We start from the raw sequence: 24,704 nt of genomic DNA, 5'->3' as shown, positions 1-24,704 counted from the left end.
CAATGTGTTATTATGGCCTGTCTAGTGCAGCTAGCTGGATCCTGAACAACTAGTTATTATGGCCTGTCTAGTGCAGCTAGCTGGATCCTGAACAACTAGTTATTATGGCCTGTCTAGTGCAGCTAGCTGGATCCTGAACAACTAGTTATTATGGGCTGTCTAGTGCAGCTAGCTGGATCCTGAACAATGTGTTATTATGGTCTGTCTAGTGCAGCTAGCTGGATCCTGAACAACTAGTTATTATGGCCTGTCTAGTGCAGCTAGCTGGATCCTGAACAATGTGTTATTATGGCCTGTCTAGTGCAGCTAGCTGGATCCTGAACAACTAGTTATTATGGTCTGTCTAGTGCAGCTAGCTGGATCCTGAACAACTAGTTATTATGGCCTGTCTAGTGCAGCTAGCTGGATCCTGAACAACTAGTTATTATGGCCTGTCTAGTGCAGCTAGCTGGATCCTGAACAATGTGTTATTATGGCCTGTCTAGTGCAGCTAGCTGGATCCTGAACAACTAGTTATTATGGCCTGTCTAGTGCAGCTAGCTGGATCCTGAACAACTAGTTATTATGGCCTGTCTAGTGCAGCTAGCTGGATCCTGAACTAGTTATTATGGCCTGTCTAGTGCAGCTAGCTGGATCCTGAACAACTAGTTATTATGGCCTGTCTAGTGCAGCTAGCTGGATCCTGAACAATGTGTTATTATGGCCTGTCTAGTGCAGCTAGCTGGATCCTGAACAACTAGTTATTATGGCCTGTCTAGTGCAGCTAGCTGGATCCTGAACAACTAGTTATTATGGCCTGTCTAGTGCAGCTAGCTGGATCCTGAACAACTAGTTATTATGGTCTGTCTAGTGCAGCTAGCTGGATCCTGAAACAACTAGTTATTATGGTCTGTCTAGTGCAGCTAGCTGGATCCTGAACAACGTGTTATTATGGTCTGTCTAGTGCAGCTAGCTGGATCCTGAACAATGTGTTATTATGGTCTGTCTAGTGCAGCTAGCTGGATCCTGAACAACTAGTTATAATGGCCTGTCTAGTGCAGCTAGCTGGATCCTGAAACAACTAGTTATTATGGTCTGTCTAGTGCAGCTAGCTGGATCCTGAACAATGTGTTATTATGGTCTGTCTAGTGCAGCTAGCTGGATCCTGAACAACTAGTTATTATGGCCTGTCTAGTGCAGCTAGCTGGATCCTGAACAACTAGTTATTATGGCCTGTCTAGTGCAGCTAGCTGGATCCTGAACAACTAGTTATTATGGTCTGTCTAGTGCAGCTAGCTGGATCCTGAACAACTAGTTATTACGGGCTGTCTAGTGCAGCTAGCTGGATCCTGAACAACTAGTTATTACGAGCTGTCTAGTGCAGCTAGCTGGATCCTGAACAACTAGTTATTATGGTCTGTCTAGTGCAGCTAGCTGGATCCTGAACAACTAGTTATTATGGTCTGTCTAGTGCAGCTAGCTGGATCCTGAACAACTAGTTATTATGGTCTGTCTAGTGCAGCTAGCTGGATCCTGAACAACTAGTTATTATGGTCTGTCTAGTGCAGCTAGCTGGATCCTGAACAACTAGTTATTATGGTCTGTCTAGTGCAGCTAGCTGGATCCTGAACAACTAGTTATTATGGTCTGTCTAGTGCAGCTAGCTGGACCCTGAACAACTAGTTATTATGGTCTGTCTAGTGCAGCTAGCTGGATCCTGAACAACTAGTTATTATGGCCTGTCTAGTGCAGCTAGCTGGATCCTGAACAACGTGTTATTATGGTCTGTCTAGTGCAGCTAGCTGGATCCTGAACAACTAGTTATTATGGCCTGTCTAGTGCAGCTAGCTGGATCCTGAACAACTAGTTATTATGGTCTGTCTAGTGCAGCTAGCTGGATCCTGAACATCTAGTTATTATGGGCTGACTAGTGCAGCTAGCTGGATCCTGAACAATGTGTTATTATGGTCTGTCTAGTGCAGCTAGCTGGATCCTGAACAACTAGTTATTACGGCCTGTCTAGTGCAGCTAGCTGGATCCTGAACAACTAGTTATTATGGTATGTCTAGTGCAGCTAGCTGGATCCTGAACAACTAGTTATTACGGGCTGTCTAGTGCAGCTAGCTGGATCCTGAACAACTAGTTATTACGAGCTGTCTAGTGCAGCTAGCTGGATCCTGAACAACTAGTTATTATGGCCTGTCTAGTGCAGCTAACTGGATCCTGAACAACTAGTTATTATGGTCTGTCTAGTGCAGCTAGCTGGATCCTGAACAACTAGTTATTATGGTCTGTCTAGTGCAGCTAGCTGGATCCTGAACAACTAGTTATTATGGTCTGTCTAGTGCAGCTAGCTGGATCCTGAACAACTAGTTATTATGGCCTGTCTAGTGCAGCTAGCTGGATCCCGAACATCTAGGTATTATGGTCTGTCTAGTGCAGCTAGCTGGATCCTGAACAATGTGTTATTATGGTCTGTCTAGTGCAGCTAGCTGGATCCTGAACAACTAGTTATTATGGCCTGTCTAGTGCAGCTAGCTGGATCCTGAACAACTAGTTATTATGGTCTGTCTAGTGCAGCTAGCTGGATCCTGAACAACTAGTTATTATGGCCTGTCTAGTGCAGCTAGCTGGATCCTGAACAATGTGTTATTATGGCCTGTCTAGTGCAGCTAGCTGGATCCTGAACAACTAGTTATTATGGCCTGTCTAGTGCAGCTAACTGGATCCTGAACAACTAGTTATTACGGCCTGTCTAGTGCAGCTAGCTGGATCCTGAACAACTAGTTATTATGGTCTGTCTAGTGCAGCTAGCTGGATCCTGAACAATGTGTTATTATGGCCTGTCTAGTGCAGCTAGCTGGATCCTGAACAACTAGTTATTATGGCCTGTCTAGTGCAGCTAGCTGGATCCTGAACAACTAGTTATTATGGCCTGTCTAGTGCAGCTAGCTGGATCCTGAACAACTAGTTATTATGGCCTGTCTAGTGCAGCTAGCTGGATCCTGAAACAACTAGTTATTATGGCCTTTCTAGTGCAGCTAACTGGATCCTGAACAACTAGTTATTATGGGCTGTCTAGTGCAGCTAGCTGGATCCTGAACAACTAGTTATTATGGTCTGTCTAGTGCAGCTAGCTGGATCCTGAACAACTAGTTATTATGGTCTGTCTAGTGCAGCTAGCTGGATCCTGAACAATGTGTTATTATGGCCTGTCTAGTGCAGCTAGCTGGATCCTGAACAACTAGTTATTATGGCCTGTCTAGTGCAGCTAGCTGGATCCTGAACAACTAGTTATTATGGCCTGTCTAGTGCAGCTAGCTGGATCCTGAACAACTAGTTATTATGGCCTGTCTAGTGCAGCTAGCTGGATCCTGAACAACTAGTTATTATGGTCTGTCTAGTGCAGCTAGCTGGATCCTGAACAACTAGTTATTACGGGCTGTCTAGTGCAGCTAGCTGGATCCTGAACAACTAGTTATTACGAGCTGTCTAGTGCAGCTAGCTGGATCCTGAACAACTAGTTATTATGGTCTGTCTAGTGCAGCTAGCTGGATCCTGAACAACTAGTTATTATGGTCTGTCTAGTGCAGCTAGCTGGATCCTGAACAACTAGTTATTATGGTCTGTCTAGTGCAGCTAGCTGGATCCTGAACAACTAGTTATTATGGTCTGTCTAGTGCAGCTAGCTGGATCCTGAACAACTAGTTATTATGGTCTGTCTAGTGCAGCTAGCTGGATCCTGAACAACTAGTTATTATGGTCTGTCTAGTGCAGCTAGCTGGATCCTGAACAACTAGTTATTATGGTCTGTCTAGTGCAGCTAGCTGGATCCTGAACAACTAGTTATTATGGTCTGTCTAGTGCAGCTAGCTGGATCCTGAACAACTAGTTATTATGGCCTGTCTAGTGCAGCTAGCTGGATCCTGAACAACGTGTAATTATGGTCTGTCTAGTGCAGCTAGCTGGATCCTGAACAACTAGTTATTATGGCCTGTCTAGTGCAGCTAGCTGGATCCTGAACAACTAGTTATTATGGGCTGTCTAGTGCAGCTAGCTGGATCCTGAACAATGTGTTATTATGGTCTGTCTAGTGCAGCTAGCTGGATCCTGAACAACTAGTTATTATGGCCTGTCTAGTGCAGCTACCTGGATCCTGAACATCTAGTTATGATGGTCTGTCTAGTGCAGCTAGCTGGATCCTGAACAATGTGTTATTATGGTCTGTCTAGTGCAGCTAGCTGGATCCTGAACAACTAGTTATTATGGCATGTCTAGTGCAGCTAGCTGGATCCTGAACAACTAGTTATTATGGTCTGTCTAGTGCAGCTAGCTGGATCCTGAACAACTAGTTATTATGGCCTGTCTAGTGCAGCTAGCTGGATCCTGAACAACTAGTTATTATGGCCTGTCTAGTGCAGCTAGCTGGATCCTGAACAACTAGTTATTATGGCCTGTCTAGTGCAGCTAACTGGATCCTGAACAACTAGTTATTACGGCCTGTCTAGTGCAGCTAGCTGGATCCTGAACAACTAGTTATTATGGTCTGTCTAGTGCAGCTAGCTGGATCCTGAACAATGTGTTATTATGGCCTGTCTAGTGCAGCTAGCTGGATCCTGAACAACTAGTTATTATGGCCTGTCTAGTGCAGCTAGCTGGATCCTGAACAACTAGTTATTATGGCCTGTCTAGTGCAGCTAGCTGGATCCTGAACAACTAGTTATTATGGTCTGTCTAGTGTAGCTAGCTGGATCCTGAACAACTAGTTATTATGGTCTGTCTAGTGCAGCTAGCTGGATCCTGAACAACTAGTTATTATGGCCTGTCTAGTGCAGCTAGCTGGATCCTGAAACAACTAGTTATTATGGTCTGTCTAGTGCAGCTAACTGGATCCTGAACAACTAGTTATTATGGCCTGTCTAGTGCAGCTAGCTGGATCCTGAACAACTAGTTATTATGGTCTGTCTAGTGCAGCTAGCTGGATCCTGAACAACTAGTTATTATGGTCTGTCTAGTGCAGCTAGCTGGATCCTGAACAACTAGTTATTATGGCCTGTCTAGTGCAGCTAGCTGGATCCTGAAACAACTAGTTATTATGGTCTGTCTAGTGCAGCTAACTGGATCCTGAACAACTAGTTATTATGGCCTGTCTAGTGCAGCTAGCTGGATCCTGAACAACTAGTTATTATGGTCTGTCTAGTGCAGCTAGCTGGATCCTGAACAACTAGTTATTATGGCCTGTCTAGTGCAGCTAGCTGGATCCTGAACAACGTGTAATTATGGTCTGTCTAGTGCAGCTAGCTGGATCCTGAACAACTAGTTATTATGGCCTGTCTAGTGCAGCTAGCTGGATCCTGAACAACTAGTTATTATGGGCTGTCTAGTGCAGCTAGCTGGATCCTGAACAATGTGTTATTATGGTCTGTCTAGTGCAGCTAGCTGGATCCTGAACAACTAGTTATTATGGCCTGTCTAGTGCAGCTAGCTGGATCCTGAACATCTAGTTATGATGGTCTGTCTAGTGCAGCTAGCTGGATCCTGAACAATGTGTTATTATGGTCTGTCTAGTGCAGCTAGCTGGATCCTGAACAACTAGTTATTATGGCATGTCTAGTGCAGCTAGCTGGATCCTGAACAACTAGTTATTATGGTCTGTCTAGTGCAGCTAGCTGGATCCTGAACAACTAGTTATTATGGCCTGTCTAGTGCAGCTAGCTGGATCCTGAACAACTAGTTATTATGGCCTGTCTAGTGCAGCTAGCTGGATCCTGAACAACTAGTTATTATGGCCTGTCTAGTGCAGCTAACTGGATCCTGAACAACTAGTTATTACGGCCTGTCTAGTGCAGCTAGCTGGATCCTGAACAACTAGTTATTATGGTCTGTCTAGTGCAGCTAGCTGGATCCTGAACAATGTGTTATTATGGCCTGTCTAGTGCAGCTAGCTGGATCCTGAACAACTAGTTATTATGGCCTGTCTAGTGCAGCTAGCTGGATCCTGAACAACTAGTTATTATGGCCTGTCTAGTGCAGCTAGCTGGATCCTGAACAACTAGTTATTATGGTCTGTCTAGTGTAGCTAGCTGGATCCTGAACAACTAGTTATTATGGTCTGTCTAGTGCAGCTAGCTGGATCCTGAACAACTAGTTATTATGGCCTGTCTAGTGCAGCTAGCTGGATCCTGAAACAACTAGTTATTATGGTCTGTCTAGTGCAGCTAACTGGATCCTGAACAACTAGTTATTATGGCCTGTCTAGTGCAGCTAGCTGGATCCTGAACAACTAGTTATTATGGTCTGTCTAGTGCAGCTAGCTGGATCCTGAACAACTAGTTATTATGGTCTGTCTAGTGCAGCTAGCTGGATCCTGAACAACTAGTTATTATGGTCTGTCTAGTGCAGCTAGCTGGATCCTGAACAACTAGTTATTATGGCCTGTCTAGTGCAGCTAGCTGGATCCTGAAACAACTAGTTATTATGGTCTGTCTAGTGCAGCTAACTGGATCCTGAACAACTAGTTATTATGGCCTGTCTAGTGCAGCTAGCTGGATCCTGAACAACTAGTTATTATGGTCTGTCTAGTGCAGCTAGCTGGATCCTGAACAACTAGTTATTATGGCCTGTCTAGTGCAGCTAGCTGGATCCTGAACAACTAGTTATTATGGCCTGTCTAGTGCAGCTAGCTGGATCCTGAAACAACTAGTTATTATGGGCTGTCTAGTGCAGCTAGCTGGATCCTGAAACAACTAGTTATTATGGTCTGTCTAGTGCAGCTAGCTGGATCCTGAACAACTAGTTATTATGGCCTGTCTAGTGCAGCTAGCTGGATCCTGAACAACTAGTTATTATGGTCTGTCTAGTGCAGCTAGCTGGATCCTGAACAACTAGTTATTATGGTCTGTCTAGTGCAGCTAGCTGGATCCTGAACAACTAGTTATTATGGTCTGTCTAGTGCAGCTAGCTGGATCCTGAACACTGTGTTATTATGGCCTGTCTAGTGCAGCTAGCTGGATCCTGAACAATGTGTTATTATGGTCTGTCTAGTGCAGCTAGCTGGATCCTGAACAACTAGTTATTATGGCCTGTCTAGTGCAGCTAGCTGGATCCTGAACAATGTGTTATTATGGCCTGTCTAGTGCAGCTAGCTGGATCCTGAACAACTAGTTATTATGGCCTGTCTAGTGCAGCTAGCTGGATCCTGAACAATGTGTTATTATGGTCTGTCTAGTGCAGCTAGCTGGATCCTGAACAACTAGTTATTATGGCCTGTCTAGTGCAGCTAGCTGGATCCTGAACAATGTGTTATTATGGCCTGTCTAGTGCAGCTAGCTGGATCCTGAACAACTAGTTATTATGGTCTGTCTAGTGCAGCTAGCTGGATTCAACCTAGCCCAGCCCTGCTGCTGTGGCTGTCAACACTCACAGGGGACTGACAGGCTGTGAGAATTGAGAACCAGAGTGGGCCAGGCTCAGACACCACTGCTGCCTGCCAACCTGCCACTCCCCAAGCAGGCAGACAGGAGTAGTGGCCAACTCTGGCCCGAGTCTGACTGACCATGAACAAACCAGCCCACTATCCATCATCACTGACAGTGGACAAGCAGACTGACTGACTGACTGGCTAACTCTGGCCCACCTGTACAACTCCTCACTTGTCATATCCAGCCCAGCACAGCTGGTAGGGGAATCTGGGTTCAGATGGCTGTTGTTCTAGATTAGAAGACTTGTTCCAGCCTGCCTTGTGTAAGAGCTGGAGCAGTGGGTTGTTCCAGCCTGCCTTGTGTAAGAGCTGGAGCAGTGGGTTGTTCCAGCCTGCCTTGTGTAAGAGCTGGAGCAGTGGGTTGTTCCAGCCTGCCTTGTGTAAGAGCTGGAGCAGTGGGTTGTTCCAGCCTGCCTTGTGTAAGAGCTGGAGCAGTGGGTTGTTCCAGCCTGCCTTGTGTAAGAGCTGGAGCCGTGGGTTGTTCCAGCCTGCCTTGTGTAAGAGCTGGAGCAGTGGGTTGTTCCAGCCTGCCTTGTGTAAGAGCTGGAGCAGTGGGTTGTTCCAGCCTGCCTTGTGTAAGAGCTGGAGCAGTGGGTTGTTCCAGCCTGCCTTGTGTAAGAGCTGGAGCAGTGGGTTGTTCCAGCCTGCCTTGTGTAAGAGCTGGAGCAGTGGGTTGTATTGGCTGTATTGATTGACAGTAGAATGGAGATAAGATGAGGATTGAGTAGGTTATTTTAATCTCTAAAGGTGATTGATTAGTAACTGGTCTTTTCTAGTTTAAAAGTCCCCATGTAGTCTTTTTCATTTGATTTCTTAATCATCACTGTATGTCTAATACATCTCTCTGTTTATTTCATGACAATAAAAAATGTATATTTAATACTTTATTTCCTTGTGCCTCCTTTTGCCATTGAAATGCTTAGTCTGATTATGTGGGCGTGTTGATATAAATGTAATGAAGAGGGACAGACAGGACCAACGTAATGAAGAGGGACAGATAGGACCAACGTAATGAAGAGGGACAGACAGGTCCAACGTAATGAAGAGGGACAGACAGCACCAACGTAATGAAGAGGGACAGACAGGACCAACATAATGAAGAGGGACAGACAGGACCAACGTAATGAAGAGGGACAGACAGGACCAACATAATGAAGAGGGACAGACAGGACCAACGTAATGATGAGGGACAGACAGGACCAACATAATTAAGAGGGACAGACAGGACCAACATAATTAAGAGGGACAGACAGGTCCAACGTAATGAAGAGGGACAGACAGGACCAACATAATGAAGAGGGACAGACAGGACCAACGTAATGAAGAGGGACAGACAGGACCAACGTAATGAAGAGGGACAGACAGGACCAACGTAATGAAGAGGGACAGACAGGACCAACGTAATGAAGAGGGACAGACAGGACCAACATAATGAAGAGGAACAGACAGGACCAACGTAATGAAGAGGGACAGACAGGACCAACATAATGAAGAGGGACAGACAGGACCAACGTAATGAAGAGGGACAGACAGGACCAACATAATGAAGAGGGACAGACAGGACCAACGTAATGAAAAGGGACAGACAGGACCAACGTAATGAAGAGGGACAGACAGGACCAACGTAATGATGAGGGACAGACAGGACCAACGTAATGAAGAGGGACAGACAGGACCAACGTAATGAAGAGGGACAGACAGGACCAACATAATGAAGAGGAACAGACAGGACCAACGTAATGAAGAGGGACAGACAGGACCAACATAATGAAGAGGGACAGACAGGACCAACGTAATGAAGAGGGACAGACAGGACCAACATAATGAAGAGGGACAGACAGGACCAACGTAATGAAAAGGGACAGACAGGACCAACGTAATGAAGAGGGACAGACAGGACCAACGTAATGATGAGGGACAGACAGGACCAACGTAATGAAGAGGGACAGACAGGACCAACATAATGAAGAGGGACAGACAGGACCAACGTAATGAAGAGGGACAGACAGGACCAACGTAATGAAGAGAGACAGACAGGACCAACGTAATGAAGAGGGACAGACAGGACCAACGTAATGAAGAGGGACAGACAGGACCAACGTAATGATGAGGGACAGACCAGAGGATTAGGGTCTATGACTGGGCAGCAGACAGTGGGTGGGGGAGAGAAGGGTCAGACAGGACCAACATAATGAAGAGGGACAGACAGGACCAACGTAATGAAGAGGGACAGACAGGACCAACATAATGAAGAGGGACAGACAGGACCAACGTAATGAAGAGGGACAGACCAGAGGATTAGGGTCTATGACTGGGCAGCAGACAGCGGGTGGGGGAGAGAAGGGTCAGACAGGACCAACATAATGAAGAGGGACAGACAGGACCAACATAATGAAGAGGGACAGACAGGACCAACGTAATGAAGAGAGACAGACCAGAGGATTAGGGTCTATGACTGGGCAGCAGACAGCGGGTGGGGGAGAGAAGGGTCAGACAGGACCAACATAATGAAGAGGGACAGACAGGACCAACGTAATGAAGAGAGACAGACCAGAGGATTAGGGTCTATGACTGGGCAGCAGACAGCGGGTGGGGGAGAGAAGGGTCAGACAGGACCAACATAATGAAGAGGGTCAGACAGGGTAGTGATTCACCACTCCCAACACATTAGCATAGAGAGAGGACACCATCTACCTCAGGGTTAGGACGCAACTCCCTTGACATGCAGAATTACAAATGGATTCCAAAAAGCCCCAGCCAACAGACGAGTCCTTTCCAGGGGGTGAACCTGTACATCAAGCTGCCTCACATTACAAAAACAAGACAGGCTCCTGCCCTATGGGCCGTTGAGGCTCAGACTAAACCTTAGTTACTTACTACTGACGAACACAACCATATGGATTTACAGCATGTGTCCACCCACGCCCCCTCCTCTTCACTCACCTCTTAATGGCCTAACTGGCCAGGGCCAATCCTCCAGGTCTCCCTATTAGACCTGTCCAGCCTACCAGGAACAGATAAACTGGCATGGGGTGAGGGGGGTGGGGGGGGGGGGGGGGGATCAGCCACTCAGAGGGGGAGCTACATCCCCCTGACCCACCAACCCACTGCAGAGGGCAGACTCCTTCATGGATTATTATCTCACTCCAGAGGGCAGACTCCTTCATGGATTATTATCCCACTGCAGAGGGCAGACTCCTTCATGGATTATTATCCCACTGCAGAGGGCAGACTCCTTCATGGATTATTATCCCACTGCAGAGGGCAGACTCCTTCATGGATTATTATCTCACTCCAGAGGGCAGACTCCTTCATGGATTATTATCCCACTGCAGAGGGCAGACTCCTTCATGGATTATTATCCCACTGCAGAGGGCAGACTCCTTCATGGATTATTATCTCACTCCAGAGGGCAGACTCCTTCATGGATTATTATCCCACTGCAGAGGGCAGACTCCTTCATGGATTATTATCCCACTGCAGAGGGCAGACTCCTTCATGGATTATTATCCCACTGCAGAGGGCAGACTCCTTCATGGATTATTATCCCACTGCAGAGGGCAGACTCCTTCATGGATTATTATCCCACTGCAGAGGGCAGACTCCATCATGGATTATTATCCCACTGCAGAGGGCAGACTTCTTCATGGATTATTATCTCACTACAGAGGGCAGACTCCTTCATGGATTATTATCCCACTGCAGAGGGCAGACTCCTTCATGGATTATTATCCCACTGCAGAGGGCAGACTCCTTCATGGATTATTATCCCACTGCAGAGGGCAGACTCCTTCATGGATTATTATCCCACTGCAGAGGGCAGACTCCTTCATGGATTATTATCCCACTGCAGAGGGCAGACTCCTTCATGGATTATTATCCCACTGCAGAGGGCAGACTCCTTCATGGATTATTAACTCACTGCAGAGGGCAGACTCCTTCGTGGATTATTATCCCACTGCAGAGGGCAGACTCCTTCATGGATTCTTATCCCACTGCAGAGGGTAGGCGCCTTCATGGATTATTATCCCACTGCAGAGGGCAGACTCCTTCATGGATTATTATCCCACTGCAGAGGGCAGACTCCTTCATGGATTCTTATCCCACTGCAGAGGGCAGAATCACTTCATGGATTATTATCCCACTGCAGAGGGCAGACTCCTTCATGGATTATTATCCCACTACAGAGGGCAGACTCCTTCATGGATTGTTATCCCACTGCAGAGGGCAGACTCCTTCATGGATTATTATCCCACCAAGTTATCTGGATATAATCAGTGTTGAGGAGTCAGTGCTAGACTCTTCTGTCAGGTACTGTGTTATTGTGTCAGTGGTGTGTATTGGGGTGTTGACAGACCTGACCTACGGTACAAAGTGAGAGATGTCTGAGCAAGTCAACTACCTTCTGTCCTCTGTGTGGTAAGGTCATCTGTACTCGTCTGCTCTCCTAAACTCCTTTGCCTCTTTAGTAAAACCAAAGAGTGAGCAAACACACACACACCCACTTCCATTGTCTATCAGATCTATTATAGTGAACTGTCTTTCACTCCACCAGAGGTACACAGTGCTCCATCTCTGCTCTGATTAGGACCCAGCCGTCGATTGTACTGCTGTTCTGCTCTGAAACACACCTCTCTGTGTGAGTCCCAAACAACACCCTATTCCCTCTGGTCTAAAGTAGTGCACTATGTAGGGAATAGGATACCATTTGGGAAACACACTCCCTCCTAAGGCTGTGCCAGGGGCTGCAGACCAGATGATAAGACTGGCTGTGGGACTGCTACAGTGTCAGGATGAGAAATATCATCTCTTTCTTTAAATGAGACGGCACAAAGGAGACTGGGAGCAGGAGGCTGGCTGCCTAGACCTGGAGAGGAGAGGGAGAGGAGTGGGAGGAGAGGAGAGTGTGAGAGCAGGAGGCTGGTGACTGGCTGCCTAGACCTGGAGAGGAGAGGGAGAGGAGTGGGAGGAGAGAGTGGGAGCAGGAGGCTGGTGACTGGCTGCCTAGACCTGGAGAGGAGAGGGAGAGGAGTGGGAGGAGAGGAGAGAGTGAGAGCAGGAGGCTGGTGACTGGCTGCCTAGGCCTGGAGTGGAGAGGGAGAGGAGTGGGAGGAGAGGAGAGAGCAGGAGGCTGGTGACTGGCTGCCTAGGCCTGGAGAGGACAGGGAGAGGAGTGGGAGGAGAGAGTGGGAGCAGGAGGCTGGTGACTGGCTGCCTAGGCCTGGAGAGGAGAGGGAGAGGAGTGGGAGGAGAGGAGAGAGTGAGAGCAGGAGGCTGGTGACTGGCTGCCTAGACCTGGAGAGGAGAGGGAGAGGAGTGGGAGGAGAGGAGAGAGAGAGGAGTGGAAGGAGAGGAGAGAGAGAGGAGTGGAAGGAGAGGAGAGAGTGAGAGCAGGAGAAAGAGAGGTGAAGAACAGACAACAAACAGAGGAGAGAGGAGAATAACAGGCCACAGAAACAAATTAGAGGAGAGGAAGAATAGAACACTCACTGGATAGGGCCTTCTCATAGCTTTTCCCCATGGCAACGAAGTTCCGCAAGCAGGGGTTGAACTGTTCCATGATGGACTGAAAGAGAGAGAAGGGAGGGGAGTTAGAGGAGAAACAGACAATAACAGTACAACTGACATACTACTAGTGGCCATAAAGAGTGGACACACACACACACACACACACACACACACACAAACACACACACAAACACACACACACTTGCTTGCCTACACACGCGTGCGCTTGCCCACACACATACAACACAGCACTTCTCAATTTCTAGAATAACCATGTTGAATCAATAGTCCACCTACAGTGCTTTTCAACATGTTCTGTTATCAATGACTGTAGCAGGGAGGAGAGGAGGGAGGGGGTCAATGACTGTAGCAGGGAGGAGAGGAATATGGAGGAGAGGGAGGGAGGGGTCAATGACTGTAGCAGGGAGGAGAGGAATATGGAGGAGAGGGTGGGAGGGGTCAATGACTGTAGCAGGGAGGAGAGGAATATGGAGGAGAGGAGGGAGGGGGTCAATGACTGTAGCAGGGAGGAGAGGAGGGAGGGGGTCAATGACTGTAGCAGGGAGGAGAGGAGGAGGGGGTCAATGACTGTAGCAGGGAGGAGAGGAGGAGGGGGTCAATGACTGTAGCAGGGAGGAGAGGGAGGGAGGGGGTCAATGACTGTAGCAGGGGAGGAGAGGGGGGGAGGGGGTCAATGACTGTAGCAGGGAGGAGAGGAATATGGAGGAGAGGGGGGGGGGGGTCAATGACTGTGGCAGGGGAGGAGAGGGAGGGAGGGGGTCAATGACTGTAGCAGGGGAGGAGAGGAATATGGAGGAGAGGAGGGAGGGGGTCAATGACTGTAGCAGGGAGGAGAGGAATATGGAGGAGAGGAGGGAGGGGGTCAATGACTGTAGCAGGGAGGAGAGGAATATGGAGGAGAGGGAGGGAGGGGGTCAATGACTGTAGCAGGGAGGAGAGGGAGGGAGGGGGTCAATGACTGTAGCAGGGAGGAGAGGGAGGGAGGGGTCAATGACTGTAGCAGGGAGGAGAGGAATATGGAGGAGAGGGAGGGAGGGGGTCAATGACTGTAGCAGGGAGGAGAGGGAGGGAGGGGGTCAATGACTGTAGCAGGGGAGGAGAGGGGGGGAGGGGGTCAATGACTGTAGCAGGGAGGAGAGGAATATGGAGGAGAGGGGGGGGGTCAATGACTGTGGCAGGGGAGGAGAGGGAGGGAGGGGGTCAATGACTGTAGCAGGGGAGGAGAGGAATATGGAGGAGAGGGAGGGAGGGGGTCAATGACTAGCAGGGAGGAGAGGAATATGGAGGAGAGGAGGGAGGGGGTCAATGACTGTAGCAGGGGAGGAGAGGAATATGGAGGAGAGGAGGGAGGGGGTCAATGACTGTAGCAGGGGAGGAGAGGAATATGGAGGAGAGGGAGGGAGGGGGTCAATGACTGTAGCAGGGGAGGAGAGGAATATGGAGGAGAGGAGGGAGGGGGTCAATGACTGTAGCAGGGGAGGAGAGGAATATGGAGGAGAGGAGGGAGGGGGTCAATGACTGTAGCAGGGGAGGAGAGGAATATGGAGGAGAGGAGGGAGGGGGTCAATGACTGTAGCAGGGGAGGAGAGGAATATGGAGGAGAGGGAGGGAGGGGGTCAATGACTGTAGCAGGGAGGAGAGGAATATGGAGGAGAGGAGGGAGGGGGTCAATGACTGTAGCAGGGGAGGAGAGGAATATGGAGGAGAGGGAGGGAGGGAGGGCCATTGATTATGTAGGTGGACTGAGAGAGAGAGACTGCAGAGGACTGAAATAATGCTGTGGTCTTTCTGCATAGTATTACATGGAAAGCACAGTGGAGGCTGCTGAGAGAAGGACAGCTGGAATGGAGTACATGGGATGGCATCAACCAAATGGAATTCCATTCCACTCATTCATCTCCAGCCATTACAACGAGCCCATCCTCCCCAATTAAGATGCCAACAACCTCCTGTGACGGAAACAGAGGTGTGTGTGGATCAGGAATAACAACGTCCACTATATATACAGAATAACATGCCCGGTCTTCTCTCTACAATGACAATGCAACCATTACTATAAACACGGAACAGGCTTGACATCTCCCATCCACACCTCCTCCTCCTCTTCCTCCCTCTCATCCTCCTTCCAGAGTTTCTTCCAATTAGTCTAGTCCCAGTCTGACAGGTGTGTAAAGGCAGCTCCTCCAAGCAGCCCCCCCTGCTTCCTCAGTCCTTGTCCATACTGCTGGCAGGTCCATAGTACCTTACTCTGCTGTAGTTCTCCAATTATAAAACCCTGCCATGGTAACAATGTGCTCCAGGGTGAAAAATCCTTCACTATCTGCACACCATAATGTGTAAACCACTCCAGTTTGGCAAGTCATGTGTGGTTCCCTACATCACTGTGTATCCTGTTAAACCAAGGGCAGGGCAGTCGCTCTTCAGGTCCACTAACTCCCTCCCTGGACACTGATTGGCTGACACCAGAGGTCACCTTCCTGGTTATGACAAACTTTCTGAACGTTTAGTAAAACTGGGTCTGGCCCTGAGGGGGAACGGACCGGAGGAGAGAGACTTAGCGGGACGGAGCAAAACAGTGCACAGGGCCAGGAGTGGTGGCTCAGCGTTATCAGCATCTGCAGCAAACTGTCACACCCTGGCCTTAGTTATCTTTGTTTCCGTTATTATGTTTGTTAGGTCAGGGTGTGACATGGGGGGAGGTTGGTGTTTGGGTGGTTATATGGTTAAGGGGTTGTTGGGTTTTGTGTGTGTGGTTTTGTGTTGAGTGAGTATGTCTAGGTATGTCTATGGTTTAGTGAGGGTTTCTAGGTATGTCTATGGTTGCCTGAGTGGTTTCTCAATCAGAGACAGGTGTCTTTCATTTGTCTCTGATTGGGAGCCATATTTTAGGCGGCCATAGGCATCATGTGTTTGTGGGGTCATTGATTTTGTCATTGTCTTAGTCTGTGTCAAGGTCTGTGTCAAGTTTGCATGTTTGCATTTAGTCGGTTTTGGTTTCACGGTCTTCGATTTGTTGTTTTGCTTCGTTAGTTCATCTCCTAAATAAAGAGAAGATGCATTATTTACACGCTGCGCCTTGGTCCTATCTCTCTCCCATGGACGATCGTGACAGAATGACCCAACCACTCAGGACCAAGCAGCGTGAAAGGAGGGAGCCAGAGCGCGTTGTGCAGATACTGGAGGTGAGCAATGGGAAGGATACAGAGACTGTTAAGGAGTTAATGAGGAGTTTGGAGGAGAGTGAAAAGAGGGACCTGCTGTGTTGGTGCGTGAGGCACGACATCCACCCGACAGAGCGTGTGCGGGAGGTGATGTTACCTGAGTCAGTTCTCCATGCTCGTCCTGAGTTGCGTGCTAACCGTCTGGGAATGACAGTCCCACGAACCAGGCCTCCTGTGTGCATTCCTAGTCCTACACCTCCTGTAACACCTTTCCGCCCCAGCCCAGTACCACCAGTTCCGGCACCACGCCCCAGGATTCCAGGGTGTCTCCAGAGCCCTGTTCGCATTGTTGCTTCTCCCCGCACTCGCCCTGAGGTGCGTGTCCTCATCCCGGTACCACCTGTGCCGGTACCACGCACTAGGCCTATAGTGCGCTTTGAGAGCCCAGTGTGTCCTGTTGCTGCTCCCCGCACTAGCCCTGAGATGTGTGGCCCCAGCCCGGTACCACCAGTTCCGGCACCACGCACTAGGCCTAATGTGCGTATCCAGGGTCCAGTATGCCCTGTTCCTTCTCCCCGCACTAGCCTTCAGGTGCGTGTCCCTAGCCCGGTACCACCAGTTCCGGCACCACGTACCAGGCCTATAGTGCGTCTCAGCCGGCCGAGCTGCCAGTCTGCCCCGAGCCGTCAGAGCTGCCAGTCTGCCCCGAGCCGTCAGAGCTGCCAGTCTGCCCCGAGCTGCCAGTCTGCCCCGAGCTGCCAGTCTGCCCCGAGCTGCCAGTCTGCCCCGAGCTGCCAGTCTGCCCCGAGCCGTCAGAGCTGCCAGTCTGCCCCGAGCCGTCAGAGCTGCCAGTCTACCCCGAGCCGTCAGAGCTGCCAGTCTGCCCCGAGCCGTCAGAGCTGCCAGTCTACCCCGAGCCGTCAGAGCTGCCAGTCTACCCCGAGCCGTCAGAGCTGCCAGTCTACCCCGAGCCGTCAGAGCTGCCAGTCTACCCAGCGCCATCTGAGCCATCCGTTAGCCCAGCGCCATCTGAGCCATCCGTCTGCCACGAGCCATTAGTCGCCCGCCAGCCATGATCAGCCAGAGTCGCCCGCCAGCCATGATCAGCCAGAGTCGCCCGCCAGCCATGATCGGCTGAAACCGCCATTCAGCCAGGATCTACCAGAGACACCGAAGCGGAGATCGACTATGGTGGAGTGGGGGCCACGTCCTGCACCCGAGCCGCCGCCATATTAAGGCCTACCCCGGATCCTCCCCTAGACTTTGTGTTGGTGCGTCCGGTGTTCGCACCTTAAGGGGGGGGTTATGTCACACCCTGGCCTTAGTTATCTTTGTTTCCGTTATTATGTTTGTTAGGTCAGGGTGTGACATGGGGGGAGGTTGGTGTTTGGGTGGTTATATGGTTAAGGGGTTGTTGGGTTTTGTGTGTGTGGTTTTGTGTTGAGTGAGTATGTCTAGGTATGTCTATGGTTTAGTGAGGGTTTCTAGGTATGTCTATGGTTGCCTGAGTGGTTTCTCAATCAGAGACAGGTGTCTTTCATTTGTCTCTGATTGGGAGCCATATTTTAGGCGGCCATAGGCATCATGTGTTTGTGGGGTCATTGATTTTGTCATTGTCTTAGTCTGTGTCAAGGTCTGTGTCAAGTTTGCATGTTTGCATTTAGTCGGTTTTGGTTTCACGGTCTTCGATTTGTTGTTTTGCTTCGTTAGTTCATCTCCTAAATAAAGAGAAGATGCATTATTTACACGCTGCGCCTTGGTCCTATCTCTCTCCCATGGACGATCGTGACACAAACAGACACTTGCGCACGTAGACAGGTGCACGCACGCACGTAGACAGGTGCACGCACGCACGCACACAGCGTCAGCGTGAGTATCAATCTAACCGATTTTATAATACCATTTTTCACAAAGTGCTTATACAGAACACATGAAGTAGATGAGATAGGAAGATAACTACCGCTGCTACTGAAACACAGCCCTGCCTGAGAGCACTAGATCTAACAGGACCGCTGCTACTGAAACACAGCCCTGCCTGAGAGCACTAGATCTAACAGGACCGCTGCTACTGAAACACAGCCCTGCTGAGAGCACTAGATCTAACAGGACCGCTGCTACTGAAACACAGCCCTGCTGAGAGCACTAGATCTAACAGGACTGCTGCTACTGAAACACAGCCCTGCTGAGAGCACTAGATCTAACAGGACCGCTGCTACTGAAACACAGCCCTGCCTGAGAGCACTAGATCTAACAGGACCGCTGCTACTGAAACACAGCCCTGCCTGAGAGCACTAGATCTAACAGGACCGCTGCTACTGAAACACAGCCCTGCCTGAGAGCACTAGATCTAACAGGACCGCTGCTACTGAAACACAGCCCTGCCTGAGAGCACTAGATCTAACAGGACCGCTGCTACTGAAACACAGCCCTGCCTGAGAGCACTAGATCTAACAGGACCGCTGCTACTGAAACACAGCCCTGCCTGAGAGCACTAGATCTAACAGGACCGCTGCTACTGAAACACAGCCCTGCCTGAGAGCACTAGATCTAACAGGACCGCTGCTACTGAAACACAGCCCTGCTGAGAGCACTAGATCTAACAGGACCGCTGCTACTGAAACACAGCCCTGCCTGAGAGCATTAGATCTAACAGGACCGCTGCTACTGAAACACAGCCCTGCCTGAGAGCACTAGATCTAACAGGACCGCTGCTACTGAAACACAGCCCTGCTGAGAGCACTAGATCTAACAGGACCGCTGCTACTGAAACACAGCCCTGCTGAGAGCACTAGATCTAACAGGACCGCTGCTACTGAAACACAGCCCTGCTGAGAGCACTAGATCTAACAGGACCGCTGCTACTGAAACACAGCCCTGCTGAGAGCACTAGATCTAACAGGACCGCTGCTACTGAAACACAGCCCTGCTGAGAGCACTAGATCTAACAGGACCGCTGCTACTGAAACACAGCCCTGCCTGAGAGCACTAGATCTAACAGGACCGCTGCTACTGAAACACAGCCCTGCCTGAGAACACTAGATCTAACAGGACCGCTGCTACTGAAACACAGCCCTGCCTGAGAACACTAGATCTAACAGGACCGCTGCTACTGAAACACAGCCCTGCTGAGAGCACTAGATCTAACAGGACCGCTGCTACTGAAACACAGCCCTGCTGAGAGCACTAGATCTAACAGGACCGCTGCTACTGAAACACAGCCCTGCTGAGAGCACTAGATCTAACAGTATCACTGCTACTGAAACACAGCCCTGCCTGAGAGCACTAGATCTAACAGGACCGCTGCTACTGAAACACAGCCCTGCCTGAGAGCACGAGATCTAACAGGACCGCTGCTACTGAAACACAGCCCTGCTGAGAGCACTAGATCTAACAGGACCGCTGCTACTGAAACACAGCCCTGCCTGAGAGCACTAGATCTAACAGGACCGCTGCTACTGAAACACAGCCCTGCCTGAGAGCACTAGATCTAACAGGACCGCTGCTACTGAAACACAGCCCTGCCTGAGAGCACTAGATCTAACAGGACCGCTGCTACTGAAACACAGCCCTGCCTGAGAGCACTAGATCTAACAGGACCGCTGCTACTGAAACACAGCCCTGCCTGAGAGCACTAGATCTAACAGGACCGCTGCTACTGAAACACAGCCCTGCCTGAGAGCACTAGATCTAACAGGACCGCTGCTACTGAAACACAGCCCTGCCTGAGAGCACTAGATCTAACAGGACCGCTGCTACTGAAACACAGCCCTGCTGAGAGCACTAGATCTAACAGGACCGCTGCTACTGAAACACAGCCCTGCCTGAGAGCACTAGATCTAACAGTACAGTTTCTTCACAGATAGATGAAGGGTGATGTATTCAATGCAAAGGAGAGCTAGAGGCAGGCTTAGATGGCTTCCATGCAGAAAACAGAGGTGTTCAGGAAAGGGACTGGGGACCATCTTACAGGTAGATATTTTCCATGTAAGCAGGGAATGATAATTGTCTCAGGTAGACAGAGACATCTAGATGTTACAGTAAGGTAAAGGATCCTCCTCACAGGTAGATCAAGGTTATTGTTATTCTATGCAAGCAGGGAATTATAATACTGCAGGTAGAACAGAGATGGAATAATAATACTGCAGTTAGAACACAGATGGAATAATAATACTGCAGGTAGAACACAGAGATGGAATAATAATACTGCAGGTAGAACACAGAGATTGAATAATAATACTGCAGGTAGAACACAGAGATGGAATGATAATGATGCAGGTAGAACACAGAGATGGAATAATAATACTGCAGGTAGAACACAGAGATGGAATGATAATGATGCAGGTAGAACACAGAGATGGAATTATAATACTGCAGGTAGAACAGAGATGGAATAATAATACTGCAGTTAGAACACAGATGGAATAATAATACTGCAGGTAGAACACAGAGATGGAATAATAATACTGCAGGTAGAACACAGAGATGGAATGATAATGATGCAGGTAGAACACAGAGATGGAATGATAATGATGCAGGTAGAACACAGAGATGGAATAATAATACTGCAGGTAGAACACAGAGATGGAATGATAATGATGCAGGTAGAACACAGAGATGGAATAATAATACTGCAGGTAGAACACAGAGATGGAATGATAATGATGCAGGTAGAACACAGAGATGGAATGATAATGATGCAGGTAGAACACAGAGATGGAATGATAATGATGCAGGTAGAACACAGAGATTGAATAATAATGCTATAGGTAGAACACAGAGATGGAATAATAATACTGCAGGTAGAACACAGAGATGGAATAATAATGCTATAGGTAGAACACAGAGATGGAATAATAATACTGCAGGTAGAACACAGAGATGGAATAATAATACTGCAGGTAGAACACAGAGATGGAATAATAATACTGCAGGTAGAACACAGAGATGGAATGATAATGATGCAGGTAGAACACAGAGATGGAATGATAATGATGCAGGTAGAACACAGAGATGGAATGATAATGATGCAGGTAGAACACAGAGATGGAATGATAATGATGCAGGTAGAACAGAGATGGAATAATAATGCTATAGGTAGAACACAGAGATGGAATAATAATACTGCAGGTAGAACACAGAGATGGAATAATAATACTGCAGGTAGAACACAGAGATGGAATGATAATGATGCAGGTAGAACACAGAGATGGAATGATAATGATGCAGGTAGAACACAGAGATGGAATGATAATGATGCAGGTAGAACACAGAGATGGAATGATAATGATGCAGGTAGAACACAGAGATGGAATGATAATGATGCAGGTAGAACACAGAGATGGAATGATAATGATGCAGGTAGAACACAGAGATGGAATGATAATGATGCAGGTAGAACACAGAGATGGAATAATAATACTTTCTGAGAATTACAGAAATGCATCTCTTGGTCACAGATCCCTTTAAAAAAGCAGGGGGATCAGAAAACCAGTATCTGGTGTGACTAGGATCTGCCTCATGCAGCGCGACTCATCTCCTTCACATAGAGCTGATTGTGGCCTGTGGTATTTTGTCCCACTTCTTCAATGACTGTGCAAAGTTGCTTGATATTGTCGGGAACTGAAAGAAAGACACCAAAAGAAAGATGCCCAGGGTCCCTGCTCATCTGCGTGAACGTGCCTTAGACATGCTGCAAGGAGGCATGAGGACTGCAGATGTGGCCAGGGGAAATAATTGCAATGTCCGTACTGTGAGACACCTAAGACAGTGCTACAGGGAGACAGGATGGACAGCTGATCGTCCTCGCAGTGGCAGACCACGTGTAACAACACCTGCACAGGATCGGTACATCCAAACATCACACCTGCGGGACAGGTACAGGATGGCAACAACAACTGCCCAAGTTACATCAGGAACGCACAATCCCTCCATCAGTGCTCAGACTGTCCGCAATAGGCTGAGAGAGGCTGGACTGAGGGCTTGTAGGCCTGTTGTAAGGCAGGTCCTCACCAGACATCACCAGAAACAACGTCGCCTATGGGCACAAACCCACCGTCGCTGGACCAGACAGGACTGGCAAAAAGTGCTCTTCACTGATGAGTCGCGGTATTGTCTTACCAGGGGTGATGGCCGGATTCGCGTTTATCGTCGAAGGAATGAGCGTTACACCGAGGCCTGTACTCTGGAGCGGGATTGATTTGGAGGTAGAGGGTCCGTCATGGTCTGGGGCGGTGTTTCACAGCATCATCGGACTGAGCTTGTTGTCATTGCAGGCAATCTCAACGCTGTGCGTTACAGGGAAGACATCCTCCTCCCTCATGTGGTACCCTTCCTGCAGGCTCATCCTGACATGACCCTCCAGCATGACAATGCCACCAGACATACTACTCGTTCTGTGCGTGATTTCCTGCAAGACAGGAATGTCAGTGTTCTGCCGTGGCCAGCGAAGAACCCGGATCTCAATCCCATTGAGCTCGTCTGGGACCTGTTGGATCGGAGGGTGAGGGCTAGGGGAATTCCCCACAGAAATGTCAGGGAACTTGCAGGTGCCTTGGTGGAAGAGTGGGGTAACATCTCACAGCAAGAACGGGCAAATCTGGTGCAGTCCATGAGGAGGAGATGAACTGCAGTACTTAATGCAGCTGGTGGCCACACCAGATACTGACTGTTACTTTTGATTTTGATCCCCCCCTTTGTTCAGGGACACATTATTCCATTTCTGTTAGTCACATGACTGTGGACAGTTTATGTCTCAGTTGTTGAATCTTGTTATGTTCATACAAATATTTACACATGTTAAGTTTGCTGAAAATAAACGCAGTTGACAGTGAGAGGACGTTTCTTTTTTTGCTGAGTTTATAATGACATGAAAATAAGTGATTCCAGTACGTTGCCACCAGCTGATTATGACCTGGGGAAATCACCTCACAATCACAACTGACATGTAAAACAACGTACTCCTGTCCCTCCAAATGACTGACATGTAGTGATACACACACAGTTCCCCTCTGAGGAAGTTTAACCACAACACAACCCACGGGGTACCTGCTCATGTTTATTCCTCTCTCTGTCCTCTTTCTTTCTGTTTCTGTCTCTGTCCTCTTTCTTTCTGTTTCTGTCTCGGTCCTCTTTCTTTCTGTCTCGGTCCTCTTTCTTTCTGTTTCTGTCTCGGTCCTCTTTCTTTCTGTTTCTGTCTCTGTCCTCTTTCTGTCTGTTTCTGTCTCGGTCCTCTTTCTTTCTGTTTCTGTCTCGGTCCTCTTTCTTTCTGTTTCTGTCTCGGTCCTCTTTCTGTCTGTTTCTGTCTCGGTCCTCTTTCTGTCTGTTTCTGTCTCTGTCCTCTTTCTGTCTGTTTCTGTCTCTGTCCTCTTTCTGTCTCTGTCCTCTTTCTGTCTCTGTCCTCTTTCTGTCTCTGTCCTCTTTCTGTCTCTGTCCTCTTTCTGTCTCTGTCCTCTTTCTGTCTCTGTCCTCTTTCTGTCTCTGTCCTCTTTCTGTCTCTGTCCTCTTTCTGTCTCTGTCCTCTTTCTGTCTCTGTCCTCTTTCTGTCTCTGTCCTCTTTCTGTCTCTGTCCTCTTTCTGTCTCTGTCCTCTTTCTGTCTCTGTCCTCTTTCTGTCTCTGTCCTCTTTCTGTCTCTGTCCTCTTTCTGTCTCTGTCCTCTTTCTGTCTCTGTCCTCTTTCTGTCTCTGTCCTCTTTCTGTCTCTGTCCTCTTTCTGTCTCTGCCCTCTTTCTGTCTCTGCCCTCTTTCTGTCTCTGCCCTCTTTCTGTCTCTGCCCTCTTTCTGTCTCTGCCCTCTTTCTGTCTCTGCCCTCTTTCTGTCTCTGCCCTCTTTCTGTCTCTGCCCTCTTTCTGTCTCTGCCCTCTTTCTGTCTCTGTCCTCTTTCTGTCTCTGTCCTCTTTCTGTCTCTGTCCTCTTTCTGTCTCTGTCCTCTTTCTGTCTCTGTCCTCTTTCTGTCTCTGTTCTTATGTAAGCCATTGCGAGAGGAGCTGACACACACACAGCTTTGTAAACAGTGGTAGAGTGTTGTTGACTGGTAGGATGATTACATAAAGCAGAGTCCACTACAGTCCAGCACAGCAGAGTCCACTACAGTACAGCAGGTCAGCAGTATTGCATGTTGGCTCCCACAATGACATACACATGCTCCCAGAGAGAAGGCACAGATGTGGGACACAAAGAGGTGGAGGTTTCCCACCCTCCTAGAGAGAAGACATGGTCTCCCCCCCCCCCACCACCGACTCCCCTAACCTGTCTCCCCCGTCTCCCCCACCACCCGTCCGTCTCCCTACCACCATTTCCTGCTGTACTGTGTAACATATTAAAGACAGGATTCAGATCTCCTTAAAAAACATCCACTAAAGCGTCATGACGTGATTGGCAGAGAAACAGGTGACCAACTCCTGACCCCGACACAAAACCATAAGTACATAATAACTGGGTTGAGAATGTCAACATGGCTGTGTGACAGCTGGGGGCTCTGAGAGTGTCTGGTGGACCAGTCAGACTAGACTACTGGGTTGACAACATGGCTGTGTGACAGCTGGGGGCTCTGAGAGTGT

At 48.7% G+C, this 24,704-nt stretch overlaps 1 protein-coding gene across 5 annotated transcripts in view; it reads right to left on the bottom strand.

Moving 5' to 3' along the window:
* LOC129831194 (brain-specific angiogenesis inhibitor 1-associated protein 2-like) overlaps positions 1-24,704 on the bottom strand; it is a 184,097-nt gene that overhangs the window by 121,349 nt on the left and 38,044 nt on the right. For all 5 annotated transcript variants that reach the window (XM_055894310.1, XM_055894317.1, XM_055894325.1 and 2 more), the window contains exon 2: positions 12,950-13,025. In XM_055894310.1, coding sequence (XP_055750285.1) covers positions 12,950-13,025 — 76 coding nt within the window. The remainder of the gene's footprint in view (positions 1-12,949; positions 13,026-24,704) is intronic.

The sequence above is a fragment of the Salvelinus fontinalis genome, chromosome 2, assembly GCF_029448725.1.
Source record: "Salvelinus fontinalis isolate EN_2023a chromosome 2, ASM2944872v1, whole genome shotgun sequence".
Taxonomy (NCBI): Eukaryota; Metazoa; Chordata; class Actinopteri; order Salmoniformes; family Salmonidae; genus Salvelinus; species Salvelinus fontinalis.
Note: the sequence above shows the minus strand (reverse complement) of the source record. Positions and strands in the feature narration are given on the sequence as shown.